This window comes from Salvelinus alpinus, chromosome 3, assembly GCF_045679555.1.
Source record: "Salvelinus alpinus chromosome 3, SLU_Salpinus.1, whole genome shotgun sequence".
Taxonomy (NCBI): Eukaryota; Metazoa; Chordata; class Actinopteri; order Salmoniformes; family Salmonidae; genus Salvelinus; species Salvelinus alpinus.
Window position 1 is genome coordinate 37,917,456 of NC_092088.1, and position 21,016 is coordinate 37,938,471.

General features: G+C 41.2%; 2 protein-coding genes across 8 annotated transcripts; one reads left to right on the forward strand and one right to left on the reverse strand.

The window, feature by feature from the left end:
* Positions 1-2,153: 2,153 nt before the first annotated feature.
* On the reverse strand, positions 2,154-5,221 carry LOC139570640 (zinc finger protein 862-like). Of its 2 annotated transcripts, XM_071392690.1 has the most exons (6): positions 5,090-5,221; positions 4,781-4,966; positions 3,372-3,621; positions 3,145-3,283; positions 2,771-3,039; positions 2,154-2,590 (listed from the first exon to the last, which is right to left on the reverse strand). In XM_071392690.1, coding segments are annotated over exons 4-6 (396 nt in total). In that variant the 5' UTR covers positions 3,271-3,283; positions 3,372-3,621; positions 4,781-4,966; positions 5,090-5,221; the 3' UTR covers positions 2,154-2,589. The 2 variants fall into 2 exon arrangements, with proteins under 2 accessions (XP_071248791.1, XP_071248792.1); XM_071392691.1 differs by lacking the exons at positions 4,781-4,966; positions 5,090-5,221 and having other exon boundaries at positions 3,372-4,555.
* A 108-nt stretch (positions 5,222-5,329) lies between these two features.
* On the forward strand, positions 5,330-19,544 carry LOC139570637 (leucine-rich repeat flightless-interacting protein 2-like). 6 transcript variants are annotated; one of them, XM_071392689.1, is made up of 13 exons: positions 5,330-5,494; positions 9,648-9,779; positions 12,521-12,592; positions 13,767-13,937; positions 14,415-14,507; positions 14,907-15,006; positions 16,422-16,522; positions 17,493-17,625; positions 17,824-17,873; positions 18,017-18,137; positions 18,374-18,453; positions 18,639-18,743; positions 18,851-19,544. In XM_071392689.1, exons 1-13 carry the CDS (start codon positions 5,330-5,332, stop codon positions 18,959-18,961), a joined length of 1,434 nt encoding a protein of 477 aa, XP_071248790.1. In that variant the 3' UTR covers positions 18,962-19,544. The 6 variants fall into 6 exon arrangements, with proteins under 6 accessions (XP_071248790.1, XP_071248785.1, XP_071248786.1 ...); XM_071392684.1 differs by lacking the exons at positions 14,907-15,006; positions 16,422-16,522 and having other exon boundaries at positions 12,521-12,613; XM_071392685.1 differs by lacking the exons at positions 14,907-15,006; positions 16,422-16,522.
* The last annotated feature ends 1,472 nt before the right edge of the window (positions 19,545-21,016 follow it).

The window sequence follows — 21,016 nt, forward strand, 5'->3', positions numbered from 1 at the left end:
TGATCTGGGTATGTGTAACGTTCAATTTAACTTCAGATTAGTCTCTATATTGTGCACAATTAGCTGTCGTTCCTCTCCTACGAGCTATCTCCTGTAACAATATACATAGAGGAGTGGTATCTCCAGAGACTCAATTAGCCACTTCCTTAATTTATGAGCCCAGACTGTAATTAACAGCCTTATGCAAACATTCTGTCTCAAACACAGGCCCTGTGTGTACCTCTCCTCCTGCTGCAAATACATTTGCACATAAATCATTCCATCTAGCCCGTAACACATTAGTCACTACTATGGTTATAGCCATACTAAAACATTCTCAAATCAATTAGTCAATATACACCAATCCCTCCTCTGGAACAATGATCACTCTTATGTCTTATGTTCCACGACACCTAAAACAAATTGACTTGAACAGGGAAGAGAGAAAATACATGTTCAATAATTTCATACCACCCTTGACGCGACTAAGACTGGGGGGGGAAAAACTCTGTCCGCTCTGTTCTATGCCCATGGGTCCCCATGCCCATCGCCTTCATTTTCATCCTTGGGTGTTAACGCAAGACACAGACTATGAGCCTTGTATGTAATTAATTTTACCGTATCATCCAGCAATCCATATGTATTGATGCACCTTAACATTAGAATTCTGATGACATGGTAAAACAAAAACCCCTTCATGGTTGACTCAAGCTATCATTTAGTGGGTTCTCTAATAACCTCCCTCTCGGATAAGGTTTCTAGGGAGAAAAACCCTCCCTAGACCCAATAAATTTGAACAGTGCACCCACCTCTCACAGTTTGAGAACAGCGCTCTCTCTCTTTATCCTTTCCGATTCATAATTAAAACATTTGATGAATTATCCAACCCAAATTTAGAATGACAGTCCTTAGTGCTTTACTTTGAGTCTATCACTCAAAATCAAGCCCCTCAACCTAGCACACATCATCACGGTTAGAATGTACATTTATAAACGGGACCATATATTACCGGTAATAACTCTTCTCATTACAGCCACCATTTGTCCTTGTTTTACTGTCGTGAGTGGCATGGTAATAATAGATCGGTATCTCAATGCATTCTTAGTCTAAATTACTATACATTTTGGAGTGTGCAGACCTCCTCAATAAACCTGACAGCCCAACTAAACAATTAGGGGCACGGTTAAACACCCTCCCCCCTTCTCCCGGCACTCATCCTTCTAGTGTGTCTTCATTGGTTCTTCTTCAGATAGTGTTACAGTTCATCTTCCCAACGGCACATATGTAACTCATGCCTGTCACAGTTGATGGCTCTTGTTAATGTCCCAATTTCAATATCCAAAGAAATTAAAAAGTTTTTCCCAAGTACACGAGTCTCTCATCTGAGTCATTCTGTCTGGTCCATTTTTCCCACCAGTAGCAAGAGAGAAGTTTGGATGTTATTTCTCTCCATGCTCACTCCACACACATGGTCTCACAAATTTCTGGTTTATCAGTTTGTCTTTTTTGTTGATAGAATGCTGACATCAAAACGCTGGTGTATTGAGCTTTTGATTCTTCTTTTGTCAGTGTGCCAAGTCACAATTGCATCCTTGAATTCTCTATTAGATTGACATTTTCCGTTAGCAGGGAAATGCTGACCAATTTTATCCAGTTTGCAAAAAAAAATCCATATTCGAGCTAAATTGGTAGAATGCTCGTGTGCCTCTTTCAGCACCTCTAAACTTCTCTTCTTCTACCCTCACTTTACATGGAGAATCGGGGCTGTCCGTCACCATTTCAATAGTTCAATATCTCCTGATGGTGTCAAGTGTTTAGATCTTCACTCCCTGCTCTAATACACACCTTTAACAATTTTCCAAGCTGGCGCTACCCATTTCCCCAGAGAATAGTTATGGAATTTGTGCCTATTAATTGGTCACCTGACCTCGACCCTCTTCCTCGCTAAAACACATCTCTCCACCCTTATCAGTGCCTGCCACGTGATTTTCCCTCCTTTACTCAATACATTCCCCCTACAGATAACCATTAACTTCTGGTGTAACAACTAGACTATGGCACTCTATATTCCAATAGGATACTTGATTAACAATATTTCAAGTTTAGAACTCAACTGTATACATTTAAAAAAAATATAAATGCAACATGCAACAATTTCAAAGATTTTACTGAGTTACAGTTCATTTAAGGAAATCTTTCAATTGAAATAAATTCATTACGCCCTAATCTATGGATTTCACATGACTGGGAATACAGATATACATCTCTTGGTTACAGATACCTTTAAAAAAAAAAGGTAGGGGCGTGGTTCAGAAAAATCAGTCAGTATCTGGTGTGACCACCATTTGCCTCATGCAGAGCGACACATCTCCTTTGCATAGAGTTGATTGTGGTCTGTGGAATGTTGTCCCACTCCTCTTCAATGGCTTTGCGAAGTTGCTGGACATTGGCAGGAACTGGAACACCGTTGTCATACACGTCGATCCAGAGCATCCCAAACATTCTCAATGGGTGACATGTCTGTCTGGTGAGCATTTTCAGCATCCGGGAATTGTGTACAAGATCCTTCAGGGCTCTACGCAAACTTTTCCCCCAAGGAGTACATGTGCTCCTAAATGAACAAATGTAGGAGCACACAAAGACATTTAGGAGCAGTGACATTTAAAAAAATAAGTTTATTAACAAACTTATTCATTACATACATATTTATACTGCGTGTGTGTGCGTGTACTGAGGGACACACATCTGTGCAACAGCACATACCACAAATCACACATTGACCCATGCTTACTAGACACAAAGGATATCAGTTGTCCAGCTGCTTTTGTATGTTGGCCGTCTGGCATGCTTAGAGGTCAGCCAGCGGTCCACGGCAGGAGTGGGATCGAACTCCTCGACAGAAGGCCAATCCAGGCTGATCCTCATCAGGTCTTCGGTGGTGGAGGCCCCAAGGCAGCTTCTTGTCAAATTCTTTATCCGGTTCTGTGCAGAGAAGCCTCGCTCACACTGGGCGGCTGAAATGGGCAGCGCCAGCATAAGCTGCACCAACTCCAGTATGTTCTAGGGAAAAGATGATATCTTTCAATTTCATTTAAACTCTTACCATTAACTCAAAACCAACCATAGAAGGATACCATTCATAACCACTCAGGACTGTTAGCCTACCTTGTAATCGTGCCTGTAGGGGTCCTTTGTCAACATGGTCTCCCACAGGCCACTGTAGGACTTGTCCTTGAAATTGTGGCTGACCGGGATTTCCAGCCCCTGCCACTCATCCTGGATTGCAGCCATGTTGCACCCCGATCTGCAGGATTGAACAGAGCAAGTGAGTTTGCAAATATGCAAACATAACATTGTCTCATATGGCAATGCAGTGTGAAATAAATTCTTACCTCTCTAGGGCTCCTTGAAATGCCTCATCAGGTCTGCCACACCATCATCGCCAAAGGTGAGAAGGCTGGCCTGGTCTTCTGGCCATGTGTCAGGGTTTAGCACTTTGAAAGACTCCACTGGGGTCTGGAAACCACCAATCCTGGCTTTGAGATCATCCACGCCGATGTTGCTGGCCGGCTCCATATGCTGCTTCAGCTGGGGATTGGTGAGGTCCATGAAGCCTTTCAGATTCCCCTTCAGTGTTATTCCCTTAAACAGAAATAACACACACACAGAGACACACACACCAACACACAATAAAATGTCTGGCCATTTGTCTGTCTTCCATAAAACATTTTTTAAAGACTTCACTGCATTTCCCTCCTTATCCTCAAATCATGCTATTGGGCAACGTACATTTATTCTCACACTGATAATCTGTCTTAATCATCGATTTCTCTTACATCCTAACAAGCTCTCATCCTAAACCACCTGGACTCTCCTCATCACCCTGCTGCTGAGCAAGCATGGTCTGGATCTTCTCCAGCATGCCTCCTGCCTTTGCCCTAAGCTTTAGTGCTTCCAGTCTGGTCACTGTCTTCCTAACTCTGATGTGGCTTGGGGGAGGATCAGGTCATTTCTTTGCATGGTGAGGCTAGCTCCTCAAATATGTCTGAGAGAAAATGGCAGAATACACGAGTGCATTCTCCATTTCCCGCTTTATCTGTTAAGTAGTGAGTAAATAAACTGTCACCTGTCAATTACTTGATTCTGAAAGTTCATTTGAGTCTTGAACCTATTTTAAAAAAAAACTAGTGTGGTATTACATTTCCTGTGTAAAACTGAACTTCTTTGCCCGCCCTTGAACTTCCGCTGTTGATACTACGGCCAGGTCCTGCAGAACAACGGAGTACTGGCCTTCATCGGCAAGGTCCTTGTCTTGTCCATGCCGCAGGAACACTTTGAGGGTTCTGTGGACATGGGGGATCCAGTGAGTTCCCTTGACGTTAGACGGTGTGCAAATATCCACACCGAGCTCTTGCCCGAGAACATAGAACTCTCGTTTGGATCTTCCGCTGAAGTGATACATCTTCCATATCAGATTCAGAAGGTCGTACACGACAGACACCTTTGTCTCTTTCTTTTGAATGGTCAGTATTGCCAGCTCTAGCCTGTGAAAGTCAGAACAGAATCTTCCAAACATTTCACCGTCTCCTTCCCCCCTGTCTCTTGTGCCAACAGAAAACAATAATTCTGTGGTATTTACTATTCCAGCACTTAGCGCGCGCACACCACACACACACACACACACACACACACACACACACACACACACACACACACACACACACACACACACACACAGTATTGTTTAACATTCTCTGCAAGCAAATAAAACTAAATCATAGAGAATTTATTAGTTACAAACCTATACAGTGGATTGGGAATATATGCCCCCTTGCCTCTCTCTGCAGGTGGGCAATCACTCCCCCACGTTGGCCCATGTTCACGGAGGCACCATCTGCCCCGAAGGAGATGCACTTCTTCATCCATGACCCTCCATCCTCCTCTGGACAAACAGCACGAAATGTAGCCTTGGTGGCATCCAAAACACCTTGAATGACAACACAAAAAAACGATTATACAAAAGTATTTCCGACAAACTAAATTCTATCTCCATTACAAATAATGATTAAACTTGACACAAGAATAACGCCTATTAAGAGAAACAATTTACCAATGGCATGGGAGTGCTCAAGGGTCTGTTGTGCCGACCAGGAGATTGACTGGCTTCCCATCCTCCAACAAGCGCAAGTAGAAAATCTTGCATTTGGTGTTGGATATATCAGTGTCTCTGTCTATTAGAACGGCAAGATACCTTGCGGCTCTCAGCTTTGCTGACAGGCTCTCTCTCATTATGTCAACAATTTGACCGATCATCACCGCACATTTTATCTCATTGTCGTATGTGGTATTAATGTCAACTCCGTTTTTGTGGTGGAGTCTGATAAGCGGCTCAAATTTGACTAAAGTTTATTTCTTCACAATGAATATGCTATGTTTATCTTCAATTTCAGGTGCCGCATCTTCTCCTCAGACAGCAGCACTTGCCTCCTCAATGCTGCGGACACCGTCTCAACAGGTAAAGATCTCTGCACTGGATATGCCGCCGCGAGATGTTCTCTCTTTTCAGATGTGGGTTTCCTGACACGAAGGACGAGCCTGTTTCTGCCCTCTACAATATTTGCAGAACATGACGTTGTTTTCGAACTCTAGCCATGGGAACATTTTGAGCCAATTCGCATTGAATCTATATGTTCTCCCTCCGCCGGCTACAGTGGACGTTGAAGTGACAGCGGGGATCACGGTAGTTTCGCTAACATTGTTCTCAGCAGCTTCGTTAAAGTTGTTCTCAGCATCCCTAACGTTAGCCACCTCAGGTAAACCTTGTGAAGGGCTTCATTTGATGAACCTTGCGAATCCCCCTCGCCGGATTCCTCTTTCTCCTCGTCTCTTTTTCGCTTAAAATAATATTGAATGGGCTTCATTTTTAGAGATGTCTGCAAATTCATTTATAGCCATTACCGATACTTTTTTCCAGTGTTGTTCACCTTTCTCTCACTCTGACTGGACTGCGTCATTACATAAAACTCTACTGTGATTGGCGCATGCCGCTTGTGGAATGTAGGACTTGTAGTTTTTAAACAATTAGCAGCGGGGGAAAAATATATCACGGTAGGTTGTAATCTTTACTCCCACTCTGTGCTCGCACATATCTATTTTTAGGGGCAAATGCAAGTGAAATACTTTCACTGTAGAGCCCTGTCCTTGCAACATGGGGCCGTACATTATCATGCTGAAACATGAGGTGATGGCGGTGGATGAATGGCACAACAATGGGCCTCAGGATCTCGTCACGGTATCTCTTTGCATTCAAATTGCCATCGATAAAATGCAGGCGAAGAAACCGGATGTGGAGGTCCTGGGTTGGTGTGATTACACTTAGTCTGTGGTTGTGAGGCCGGTTGGATGTAATGCCAAATTCTCTAAAACAACGGAGGCTTATGGTAGAGAATTAACATTAAATTATCTGGCAACAGCTCTGGTGGACATTCCTAATCAGCATATCAATTGCACGCTCCCTCAACTTGAGACACCTGTGGCATTGTGTTGTGTGGCAAAACTGCACATTTTAGAGTGGCCTTTTATTGTCCCCAGCACAAGGTTGCACCTGTGTAATGATCATGCTGTTTAATCAGCTTCTTGATATGCCACACCTGTCAGGTGGATTGATTATCTTGACAAAGTAGAAATGCTTATTAACAGGCAGGTAAAAAAAAAAGTGTGCACAATGTGAGAAATTAGCTTTTGTACATATGGAACATTTCTGAGATTTTTTTTATTTCAGCTCATGAAACATGGGACCAACACTACATGTTGCGTTCATATTTTTGTTCATTTTATTTCCGCACTATGAGGTTGGAATAATATTGTGAAAATGATAATGCCCTTTGTGTAAGAGCTGTTTGAAAAGGCTGCCTTAAATTTCAGCCTGTTTTGGCCTGCCTGGTGACATCACCAGGTGGTAAATTAGTTAATAGACCAATAGGAAAGAGTTCCAAACCTCTGCCAATAACAGCTCATTTTCAGTTTCCCCCTCCCCACTCAGACCACTCCCAGATGGTCCTTGCAAAATTCTTGTTTGAGTTTTTACTCTTTGCTAAGAAGTAGAGGACTTGTAGTCGTACAAAATTAATATCGTAACGGATATGGGCAATTTTCTGAATATGATTACGATCTAAATATATTTAGTAATTATACGTGATCGGAGTGAAAAAATTATATTCTGGTGCCAGCACATATCTTTCTCATGTCAGTCAGTCAAGTGAGGCTCTACGTGGTCTAAATAACTCAACTGACTAGTTTGCCTGTCTGTAAAGAGAAGGGCGGGGTGTACCTTGGCCCTGCTGCTCTGATTAGATAGTGAAGCTGTATTTCTCTGTCCACTCGTGTCATAATTTCACCCGATCACTTTCACTTCTGTTTCAGTCTGATCATTCAGACTGCTGCTGCCTCTTGTTAGCCTGCTGCTATGATGAATCAAATGGCAAGGACATTTGCTATCAGTGTGCATAATATCTAAGAAGGGGGGCGAGGGTAAGAAAAAAATGAGGTATTTCTGTCTGTAAAAAGGGCCTTTTGTGGGGAAATACTCATTCTGATTGGCTGAGCCTGGCCTCCCAGTGGGTGGGCCTGGCTGCCAAGTGGGTGGGCCTGTGCCCTCCAAGGCACAGGCCTTGTAGTTGAGTGGTCATCACCTCTTAAATCGGGGAACAGGAGGGTACAGTCCATTACAGCAGCACGATCATAGGTTAGGGCAACACATTTCTCCATGAAGTTAAACTCTGACATCTCAGAATTCCTAAAGTCAAACACAGACTGCGCATCTCACCCACTTGACACATCAATGCAGCCCAAGAAACGTTCTTGAATAAAGCCCTGATCATCCACATAACTGGCTATAACTTACAACTGCGAGCGACATTTGATGTCTGTGGTTTCAGCCATGCGGGGGGAAAAAGCTTTTACCAACTTTTACGGTCACTGACAAGCTAGCTAATTGGCTGTTTAGCTTGCTAGGACACCCACAAACTTGTTTTTAGACATTAACCAGTAGGGATGTGCATCTTTTCCTTTCAAGACAATTCGATGTGTATCTAGATACATGGGTTATGATACAGGAACAATACGTTTTAGTTTAAAACGATTCGGTTTGATTAGAGGAACGAATCGATGCGATTCGGTTCAATGCTATTTGATTCGATGCACAAACATTTGTTGCAAAAACACATTAATTTTCCATTCTAAATGAAAATCTGTTGCTGATGGAGCTTATGAGCTCTGAGCTGGATCTATCTGAGCTGTGCGTGTGTGTGTGTGTGTGTGTGTAAATCATGTGTATGTAGGCACCTGAGCTGAGCCCCCCCCCCCCCATTTGATCTGAAATCACAATCACACACTAATTCATTTGTCATTTTTACAAATGTAAAAGTGTTTGAGCTAGTAATGTATCAATATTTATCTTCAAAAATTTGCACAACTTTGTAATTCACCCTCGTCTCATAATCGAATGGTTTAGACCAGGGGTGTCAAACTCATTCCATGGAGGGCCTAGTGTCTGCTAATTTTAGTTTTTTCCTTTCAGTTAAGACTTAGACAACCATGTGACGAGTGTGTAAAGCTGTCATCAAGGCAAAAGGTGGCTACTTTAAAGAATCTCAAATATTAAATATATTTGGATTTGTTTAACAATTTTTTGGTTACGACATGATTCCATGTGTGTTATTTCGTAGTTTTGATGTCTTCACTATTATTCTACAATGTAGAAAATAGTAAAAATTAAGAAAAATCCATGAATGAGTAGGTGTGTCCAAACTTTGGACTGGTACTGTATGTTGCCCAAAAATGCAGTAGTGTCGAAGTCTGTTTCTTCTTACCTTCTCGTTGAGTTGCAGTTTGAATATGCAGACCTTTGTCCATTACCTGATTGATGCAGCTTTTTCAATAAAAAGCATTCTTAAAAAAAAAATCCACTAAATTGTCATTAGCTTGCCTTTCTGGTGGATATAACTGGATTCTGGTAGTTAGTTAGCTGCTTGCTACTAAAGTTTGTGCAATTTATTTAAAAAAATCCTTGCTAACTTGACATGAAAATAAAGTTCTAAAACTAAGAAAACAATATATAATCTACCTCCTCCATCTCCTGTAGATTGAAGAAACTAATTTGAATTGAATAATATACAAAAAATGCTTAACTGTCTCAATCTATCCAACAATGTCACCATTTCACCAAGCTTCTAAATCACATGCGTAGTACTAGGTTCATTCTCTGATCCTCTAATTGGATGGACAACATATCAGTTCATACGGCAAAAGCTTTGATTGGTTAGAGGATGTCCTCCGGAACTCGTCATAGTTACCATGTAGGTCTATGGAAGGGGGCATAGCTTGAGCCCTGAGCGATCATTTATTTGGCACATCTTAGATAGTTAATTTATAATAAGCACAGTGGCCACCAACCCCCCCCAAAATAGTTGGTATTTCAGAATACCCCAGTATACAGGGTATATACTGTATACTGCTCAAGCTTAGTGGGAGAATAAGTGAAGCCAGGGCCCAGTGGTGTCAGATGGCAGTGTTGGCGTTGAATGACAGTCCTGGGGTGTGTTGACTGTTTTATTTGCTGTGTTGACTTGAGCTCTAACTAAGGTGCTTTGTTTTATGTTGTTTTCCAGCCGTCTTCACGCTGCACGACTCCCTGTCTCTCTGCGGCCAACTTGGCCTCCCTGGGGGGGACCTCCTCGAGACGGGACAGTGCAGACACGGGCAGCATTGTCGACCCTGACACCAGCCTGAGTGAATTTAGGGTAAGATGCCTGCGCACCAACACACACCTCCACTTGCACACACCTCCACCTCCACTTGTGTCAGTACCAGTAACAATACCAATGTTTTCTAATAAACACTAACATTTAAATGTCAATCCATTTACTTTTTACAGTGAACCATTTGTGTTGTAGTTTACTCTTTTCCGCACTACTGTTTTATTTGAGGTCAGATAATAATATCTGAAAGATCCACACTTCTCTCTGCTTTCCGTTTCAACGGTTATCAAAATTGTTAATGTTTTAAACAATTCTAATAAATGCAACAGTTGGACAATGATGAAGATACTCCAAACTGGTATGCATCTGGTATTGACTGAATTATAGCGCATTAAAACATTTTACTGGCACGGACTAAGAACGGAGTTCAGGGATTCTGGTGGGAATTCAGGTATTAATTTAGTCAAATTTCACAGGTTCTTTTTCTTAGAATTCACTCATATACATTTTCTAATGGTATCAGGTATTTATTTTGTGTTAAAATAAAGACAATTAGATTTGCCTTATTTGCATAAATATACTGGATGTCCAGTGCCTTCAGAAAGTATTCACACCCCTCGACTTTTTCCACATTTTGTGTTATAGCCTGAATTTAAAATGCATTAAATTGACAATTTCACACAATACCCAATAATGTCAAAGTGGAACTGAACTATGGGTTTTTTTAAATGAAAGCTAAAATGTTTTGAGTCTATAAGTATTCAACCCCTTTGTTATGACAAGCCTAAATAAGTTCAGGAGTAAAGTCACAAGTTCCATGGACTCACTCTGTGTGCAATAATAGTGTTTAACATTAAACAAATGTATGACTACCTCATCTCTGTACCCCACACATACAATTATCTGAAAGGTCCCTCAGTTGAGCAGTGAATTTCAAACCACAAAGACCAGGGAGGTTTTCCAATGCCTCGCAAAGAAGGGCACCTATTGGTAGTTGTGTAAAAATAAATAAAAAGCAGGCATTGATTATCCTTTTGAGCATGGCAAAGTTATTAATTGCACTTTGGGTGGTGTGTCAATAGACCCAGTCACTACAAAGATACAGGCGTCTTTTCTAACTCAGTTGCCGGAAAGGAAGGAAACCGCTTTAGGTATTTCCCCATGAGGCCAATGGTGACTTTAAAACAGTTACAGAGTTTAATGGCTGTGATGGGAGAAAACTGAGGAAGGATCAACAACATTGTAGTTACTCCACAATACTAACCTAATTGACAAAGTGAAAAGAAGGAAGCCTGTACAGAATAAAAAATATTACAAAACATGCATCCTGTTTGCAACAGGGCACTACTGAATACTGAAAAAAATATGGCAAAGCAATTCACCTTTTGACCTGAATAACAAAGTGTTATGTTTGGAGAAAATTACTGAGTACCACTCTCCAGATTTTCAAGCATAGTGGTGGCTGCATCATGTAATGGGTATGCTTGTAATCGTTAAGGATTGTAGAGTTTTTCAGAATAAAAAATCTACGGTATGGAGCTAAGCACAGGCAAAATCCTAGAGGAAAGCCTGGTTGTCTGCTTTTCACCAGACCATTCACCTTTCAGCAGGAAACACAAGGCCAAAATCTACACTTTAGTTGCTTACCAAGAAGGCAGAGAATGTTCCTGAGTGGCCGAGTTAGAGTTATGACTTAAATCTACTTATAAATCTATGGCAAGACCGGAAAATGGTTGTCCAGCAATGATCAGCAACCAATTTGACAGAATTTAAAGAATTTAAAAATGAATAATGGGCAAATGTTGCACTATCCTGTTGTTGAAAGCTCTTAGACTTACCCAGAAAGGCTCTCAGCTGTAATCGATGCCAAGGGTGATTCTACAAAGTATTGACTCAAGGGAGTGAATACTTATGTAAATTAGATATTTCTGTATTTAATTTTCAATCAATTTGCAAATATTCTTAACATGTTTTCACTTTGTCATTATGGGGTATATTGTGTGTAGATTGGTAAAAAAATATATATAAATGATACATTTTGAATTCAGGCTGTAACATAGCAAAATGTGGAATAAGTCAAGGGGTATGAATACATTAACATAAAGGGGTGGAACAGGGCTGGAACCACAAACTTCCTTTCTCTAGGCCTACCTGCACTCACCTGCACTGTCTAGATTTCCTCCTTTAATTACTGTTGTCACGTTCTGTTGCATAATTCAACAAGCGTGTCAATAGCAAGATACCCTCGGATCAAAAATCTACATATTACACCTATCTATACATACTTTACATTGTGAGATCAGACATCACTATTATCCAAGTTTTCATTTTGATGTTTGACAGGTCATTATAAACACTTCCGCGTTCGTATCTTTAACGGGGAAAAACAACAGGCACAAGCAAGAGTATGAAAGAGTCGCTGGAGTAAAATGAAAGCAATCAATCCAGCGGGATTTAAGTGACAAGTGGATTTTGCACCCCTCAAACACAGGAAATAGATGGCTGATAAAGACAGATCCTCAGGTGGGCGGGGCATGTGCGTTGCTACTCAGCACCTCATTTAACATGTGGACTTCATGTATGCACGGGAAGATTGTATGTGACATGTTTTTTTAAACTTCCTATAAAGCTGTCATCCTGTATGTCTGGGCCTACCGTTGGGTAAATTACTGTCTGGAGATGCCAACAGCATGGGTGCTTTGTTTGAAATCTGTCCTTAATTCTTCCTGGTTTCCCCCAATTCACCCCAACCCGTGAACCCTTTCTTCCCATCTGCTCTACAGGATATCTATGATCTAAAGGACCAGATTCAGGATGTAGAGGGGCGGTACATGCAGGGACTTAAAGAGCTGAAGGTAGAGGGACCTGAGCTCACGGTGTGCCTTCTCTTGTCCCCTGGTAGCCTTATGGCATCACTAACCCCGCTGTACCTACATCTCATCTAGGGCCACACTGACTATAACCGCTAACTGTAACACCAAAAACACTCAGTCTGATGGCATGTTCCCTGCATGACCTTTCCTGCTCGGTTTGAAACGCACTGTTTATGGCATGGATTGAAAGCCTTGTTTGAACTCAAGCAGTGCTTGGGGAGTAAGAACAAGACCATGAATTGCTTGTCTTTCAACAATCTTCTGTCTGTTGGGTTTCCAGGTTTGTAGTCCTACGCTAAAATCTATAATTAGCTTTCATTCACACAGCTCTGAGGAACTCCTGGTTTCTTTTCTGTAGTCACTCTAAAAGCTCACTGTTCTCTGAATCTATTTGTGTTTAGAAGGGTAGTTTACTAACACACCTGATTCCTGGCAGGTCCTACACTTTGGTAGAACTGAAACACAATAGCCGAACTCGCTCCAGTTGTGATATATTTTTGTTCTTTGGAATCGAGGGTTCCTTATTTATTTATTTATTTATTTATTATCAGTGGCTTGAATCATTCCGCTGACTGAATCAATGCACTATCGATATCAATCGATATCAAGTGGATCAGTTTTATCACTTGTCGATCTCACTAGTGTCCTTTTATAATAAAAAAATATATAAATAGGTTTAGGCTATAGCCTAATGCCCATGCATGGAAGAGAGAGAGAAATAATATTGTCTGAATGGACATTTTGCGCTGCTTTGGTGGAATTCTCCGCTCTGTCTGGCCTACATTCCTCTCTTGCATTCTGTAGGCTATATAGAATATTTATTGAAATAGGCTATAGCAAAAAGGAATAGGCAAATTACTCGGAATGTCACTTGTGTGTTGCCCTGCTGTGCACTGCGAGACTGTTTTTTTTTACTGCTCGGCGCCAGTCAAGTTCAAATAGGCTAAACCATCGTCTGTCACATCACGATGTTGTCACCATCGATGATGGCTGTCAATCATCGTCGACAGATGACACTATCGCCCAACCCTAGTGTGGTTGTGCAGAGCTGTACTATTATTACTGTAATTACTGTAGTAATAATAGTAATTATTGTTCTGTGGTATCTCCCTCATGGTTCATTCTGTAAAGAGGTGTGTGTGTGTGTGTCTGGTAGGAGTCGCTGTCGGAGGTGGAGGAGAAGTATAAGAAAGCCATGGTGTCGAACGCACAGCTGGACAACGACAAAGCCAACCTCATCTACAACGTGGACACACTCAAAGATGTCATCGAGGAGATGGAAGAGCAGATGGCCGAGATGCGTAGGGAAACTGAGGACAAGTCTAAGGTGAAGTGTTACACTCTCTCTCACACATACACAGCATAGTAGATAACCTTTATCATCTACTGTTAACATATGCAGACTCGGACAGAGGTGAGCATATGCAAATTGCAGCAAAGTCTCCAACCGCTCTATCAACTTGTTCATATACTTGAACTCATTCATGTGTGCAGGTCTTATAACCAGCAAAGCGGCCAGGTCCAACTGCACCATTGTCTGTCTGACCATGAGATCCACTGCTCTTTGCTGACAATGAGTGTAGCTATATAATTCCAGACGAAACAAGGCCAAATCAAAATGCTCCCTGATCCAATTACCTGGCTAGAGTTAAATGCTATAAGTGTAAACGTCAATGGAATCTTGCTCACTGCCCATGACTGCACTCCTTTTTTGGGTGGTTTTGAGCTTTTTAACTTGTATAATGAAGAATGGTTGCACTTTCTGATTGATTGTGACTCTTACAACGGCCCTCTTTCATTCCAGCAACTAGAAAGACAAAAACACACATGCACAGTCCTGCAGCACAAACAAGTGGAGTTAAAGGAGGGAATCCGCCGAAGAGATGAGCACATTGAGGTATGGCTGCACTAAGAAAACCAACATTTTTCATTTCACACCTACACCTCTTTCTACACTTCCATTCTTTACAGTCCTGTAGTCTGTGTACTGCAGTAGCTTGATGAAGATCCATAGTGTGAGACTATACTTCTCTCTCCCATAGTCTCTCACTCATCCCAGTGTCTCCTCTCCTGTTTCATCGTTTTCTCTGTCTGGTCTTTGTCACTTTTCTTTGCCTCGTCTCTCTATACTGAAATTATCTCTACTCCAGATCATTTTCTGGCCATCTGTCTTTTTTTCTGGTCCCTTACTTTTCATCACTCTATCACTCTCACTTTATCACTCAATATCTATTCAAGGCTATCTACATTTTTTATGTTTCCCATATCTCACTCTCTGTACGCAATACCACTAAAGGAGAACCAGCAAATCCAGACTAAATTAGATACCCTCACCAGAGAGGTGTTTGCCCTGCAGGAAACAATAAACTGGAAGGACAAAAACATTGGGGTAGGAGGTCACGCTTGGGGGGACTCTGAAGGATTGTGAGAGGCAATAGATGTGCACAGACAGCTTGTGTTGTTTTGGTTTGTATGTTTCTCTCTGACCAAATGGAAATGTAAGGTTTGTGTGAAATTCAATACCCTTCACCCAGAAGTGTACAGTCGTTCACTCCCTTCTCGTGTATTTAAAAGCATTGGGTTGGTGCAAGCATGGCTGGAGGGAGTTTCCACCATATTCCTTACATCAGTCCAATTCCTTTTAAATTTATGAGTGTACAATTCAGCAGAAGGCTAAATAATCGGACCACCCATATAAACCTGTAGAGTTGCCTGAAAGAAACTTGGTGCTGATTCACCGATCAATGAAATCTGTATCAGGTAATCAACTGGTCCTAAACAGTTTATTGCCTCATAGTTGCATGACAGGGACTCTGGATAATAGCCAGTAGTTGTTGGACCAATTCTAATTCACAGTTTGGAGTTTCCCTAAATTTGCATGTGATATGATGATTGTGGGCTCACTAATGTAATAAACTTTGGATGCTGTGGTCATTTTAGGTTAAGATGTAGGTTTTGTGTGCAATCCGTAAAGTTTAGTCAGTGCAAGGGAAACTGTGAACCTGCTAGGATTTGATGCGTATCGGGGGGAAAAAGAGACATTTCTCCCCTTTAAAACTCATATTTTATTTACCCTGAAATGACAGCATGAAATCCATTTAAGTTATGTAGGCCTAGACTTAAAGCTCTGCCTGTCTAGTGTCAGATTGATATTGTCACGTTCTGACCATAGTTCTTGTGTGTTTTAGTGTTGGTCAGGACGTGAGCTGGGTGGGCATTCTATGTTGTGTGTCTAGTTTGTCTGTTTCTATGTTTGGCCTAATATGGTTCTCAATCAGAGGCAGGTGTTTTGTGTTGTCTCTGATTGGGAATCATATTTAGGTGGCTTGTTTTGTGTTGGGGTTTGTGGGTGGTTGTCTTCTGTCTTTGTGTTCTGCACCAGATAGGACTGTCTCGGTTTTCACGTTTGTTATTTTGTATAGTGTTCACGTTATCGTATTTTTGTTTATTGAACATGTTGAACACTAGCCGCGCTGCATTTTGGTCCTCTCCTTCACCAACGGAAGAAAACCGTTACAGATCTTTTTATTTGGCCTTTAGCTCTCCCTTACATAACTGTTTTGTCATGTGGTGTTTTATCTGTGAGCTTGTGGTGGTTGTGTCAACATCTGTCAATTTGCCTTTCCAACTCAACCTTACCATTCTGGTGTACCGTTTGCATGTCTATACAGACATATGTGCATGCACAAAGGTCATTGTAGTGTGCATCCATATACTGTACGTATATCAGTCTTTCCAACCGTTCCTCCACTTCTTTTCTCTCCTTTCTCTTTCCTTTTGTCTTCTCTCCCTCATGCGTGTGGCCACCAAGCCCTAGAAAGGCAGAAAGAGTTATTTGATTGCATTAGGAATGAGAGGGATGAGCTCAGGGATGAGCCGGCTGACATCAAGGCGAAGGCCAAAACAGGAGAGGTAGGTCTCACCACCAAAGGGCTGGGAATAGTCTATATCCCCATTGAATAGACGAAGTAGGTTCCAGGAATAAGCTTGCTAGAAACAACAGTTATGATAAAGCAACTTGTGGTATGTAGCTATGTATGTCTTGTGTACCTAAGTTTGTTTTGTCTTTTTTCCTACTCGGTTGTTTCTTCCACAGATGTGTTGAACTACACGGAGTATACCAAACATTAGGAACACCTTCGTAATATTGAGTTGCACCCCCCTTTGCCCTCAGAACAGCCTAAATTCGTCAGGGCATGGACTCTACAGGGTGTCAAAAGCATTACACAGACGCACGTTGACTCCAATGCTTCCCACAGTTGTGTTAAGTTGGCTAGATGTCCTTTGGGTGCTGGACCATTCTTGATACACACGGGAAACTGTTGAGCGTGAAAAACCCAGCAGTGTTGCAGTTCTTGACACAAACTGGTGTGCCTAGCACCTACTGCCATACCCAATTCAAAGACAATAAAATATTTTGTCTTGTCCCTTCACCCTCTGAATGGCACACATACACAATCCATGTCTCAAGGCTTAAAATCCTTATTTAATCTGTCATCTCCCCTGAATTTACACTGAGCGAAGTGGATTTAACAAGTGACATCAATAAGGAATCATAGCTTTCACCTGTTCAGTCTGTCATGGAAAGAGCAGGTGTTCTTAATGTTTTGTATACTAAGTGTATGCTGTGTGTCTGTCAGTCTGTGTACAAGCAATGGAAACCTCAGTAAACCGTTACTTCATACAGCTCTGTGGCTTATTGCATTTCAAACCGTGAAATACATTAAGTTGTAAACCCTCCTATGCTGCCTCACTCTAGCCAAGTTTCAATGACCATACTATCATGGTCCAATTCACACTGAGTGCTATGCTAGTGTGGATATTGGGACATAGCCTCTGTGTTGAGATCCTCTTTTAACCCTGTGTCCCTTTAACTCCTTAGAAACACGGCCTGGCCATCATCCCAGAGGGAATGCCTAACGGGGACATCAACCATAACGACCCAGCCACAGGGATCACCGTGGTCACACAGGAGGCTGCCCAGGTGCTGGAGTCAGCAGGAGAATGGTCTCTGGGTGAGTGGAGGGGACAGAACAGGTTCTCCTAAAGGGAGCGGTGGGAGAAATAAATGAATTAATATCTGTGATGTACATGTGTTATTCAATCAATAATACACCAGGGGGCGCACTTCATTGTTATTTTAGCACAATGGTGCTGCGGTCATAGTTGCAAGGCACCTTTTTTATAATTATCTTATTTTTTCTCCTTTGCAGATGTTAGGATACAAAAGCTTGCGGATGAAAAGGACGAACTCTTAGCCCAGGTACATGTATAATTTTCCTCTTTGACCCCAGTGATGTTTGACCCCAGTATACTAGTTTCCTCTTGACTATTTTCTCATGTCTTTTTTAACTGTCTGTCCAGCTATAATAAGTCATGCTGTCCATTCTGTGTGGTGTCCCTTAGATCAGGAAGTTGAAAATGCAACTGGAGGATGAGAGGCAGAAGCACTCTAAGATGGAGAATGCCTTCACAGATGGAGAGAGGATGGAGAACGGCACTGACCTGCACTTCATTGAGATGCAAAGTAAGTCCCGTTCCTGCCCAAACCTACAAAAGTTCACACTACCATTCACACAAAACATAGAAAGGCATATGTGGCTGGGTCACCATTGATACAAAGCCTATGCACACTCACTAAAAGGCTTTCTCTTTACATTAAACATACACTGCCAAAAAGAAACTAACAGCAAGGCTCACATCTTAAGTCCCTTGTAATGTAAATGTACTAACTCAAATGTTCTAATGTTTTACTCTCTTCAGGAGATGCCAACAGACAGATAAGTGAATACAAGTTCAAGCTCTCGAAGGCAGAACAGGAAATGGGCACAATGGAACAAAACGTAAGTCACGTGGAAACACTGACATACTTTCCATATGTACCCTAGCTGACCAAATGCAAACTGCTGAACCAGACACATTAATATACATACATTTTAGTGTTTGAATGAGAAAATGAAAATAAATGTCAGCTTCAAATGTGGAGGTTGCGTTTAATTTGTCTTTGTTTCATTATCCTCATATCTAGATCAACAGACTGGAAGGACAAGTGTCCAGATACAAGGCGTCAGCGGATAACTCAGAGAAAATAGAAGATGAACTGAAAATTGAAAAAAGGAAACTTCAAAGCGAGGTAAGGAACAACAAAATAGATAAAAAACGTCAGTGGCCGATGTTTGATTTGACATAAAACATAGTCTTAACCTTTCATTTCTAACCATTCCCCTATTTTTCCCACAGCTGCGGATTGCACTAGATAAGATTGAGGAGATGGAGATGACCAACAACCACCTAGTAAAGCGCCTTGAGAAGACGAAGGCCAATCGGAACGCCCTTCTGTCTCAGCAGTGAAGGCCGCTGGATTGCCACAGAAGCCGTTAAACTCATACCTTTGACTGCCATATTGCGTCTGGAGCACGTTTCCATTCTTCCTCAGTAACACTTGTTGTGTAGCAAAACCAAAAACACTTACAGAAAAAAGCAACACTGGTAGCAGAGAGGCAAAAGTATTTTTTAAATAAAATATAGGCATTGGTTTGTCTTTTTTGTGTGCCAGTGTCTTTTGAAGGGAGACTCAAAAACCTATTAAACCATAGTTATTAGGGGCAGATGATGAATCTAAGAAATTCGCAACTCATTACTTTATTTTTCAATGCTTTGGACTACATGTTATTCACAAGGTTTTACTTCTCTCTGTCTGGGTGCTTGGCTATTTCTTTGTTTTGTATTTTTTGATAAGTTGCATGAATGAGTATTATGACTGTTTTGAACTGTTAAACCCTTAAGGCTGCTGTCTCTGGCCTGCACCTATCTATAATCCCTCACACAGTGAAGTGCCTTCTCACACCTAGAGACTGAGGGTTTTACATTATCAACAAATATAATAACTTGTACAAAATAATGTATTTAAAGGTGCAGTCATGATTTGATGAAATATATAGAACCAATTGTTTTGAGATTTCATTGAGAATGTAAAAAATATATATATTTAAAAAGATTTCTTGAAAATAAATGTGCAAATGACAGAACTGTGTGTATATATAAGGTGGATTTATTTTATTTTTTTGCATGGGGTATGGCACATTGAATTCCCTTTAGAAGAGGAGTGATGATTCAAGGTTCTTTGAGCTAAAAAAAGAAAGGCAAGTAACATCAACAGGAGACGGCACTACATACCACTTTCTCCTCAAACCTTGTTCACTGCTCTGAAGGCCAAGCAGTTTCAAGTCTCAGGACCACACAGTGATTGTGACTGGGGCACCTACTGCATTGAAATACTCTATGAATAAACTCTATACTAGATTTATACTGCCCTTTTTTTGTAACATTTTTCCATCAATCATGAACAAAATATTTTTATTATTGTTATATCATTTTCCTTGTTTCAGGTCAACATCAACAAATTGTACATACAGTATGTACATATATTTGATTTTCAAAACGGTAACATAAAACATAACCAACAAACACCAAAACAATAAATATACATTCCTTTTCAGTTCTCTGCTTTTAATTGTATTTTTTATTTTTACATTTCATTAACACTGTTTTTCATCCTTACATACCTTTAATAATTTGACTCGCAAAACATGTGGCCTTTAGTGTGTAAAATACCTACACAACAAGATATTTATTTTATACAAGAAAGTGACCAAGGTCCGTCCGGTTGACCCATAAATTAATCTAATTTTTATATTGACACTTCTCAGGGTATCTTCAAGATTAGGGGGAAGAGATAGCAAAAAGGGTCCCATATTGTATAGAAATCCCCTTTGTTCCTAAATATAGCACAAATTTTCTCCAGTGATAACACTTTGAAGACCTCACAATACACTGATTTATTGTTAGTGGCTGATCTTTTATCCAGTTAAAGAGAATGCATTTGCAGGCTACAAATAATACTTTTTTAAGAAGATTGAGCTGTGCTAAAGTAAGTGAGGGCCTGTTCCCGACGACACCCAGTACAAATAGCCATGGGTCCATTCTTATAGGACATATGAACATGCCCTCAAGCTCCGTTTTGACGTTTTCTCAGAAGATTTTACTCAATGGGTAAATCTTAATGAAATGGAGCGGGTTGAGATTTTCAAGTACCTTGGTGTCCACATCACCAGCATGGTCCAAACACATCAAGACAGTTGTGAAGAGGGCACGACAACACCTTTTCCACCTTAGGGGACTGAAAAGATTTTGCATGAGTCCCCAGATCCTCAAAAAGTTCTACAGCTGCACCACCGAGAGCATCCTGACTGGTGGCATCACCAACTGGTATGGCAAATGCTCGGCATCTGACCGTAAGGCGCTACAGAGGGTAGTGCGTACAGCCCAGTACATCACTGGGGCCAAGCTTCCTGACATCCAGGACCTATATACTAGGTGGTGTCAGAGGAAGGCCCAAATAATTGT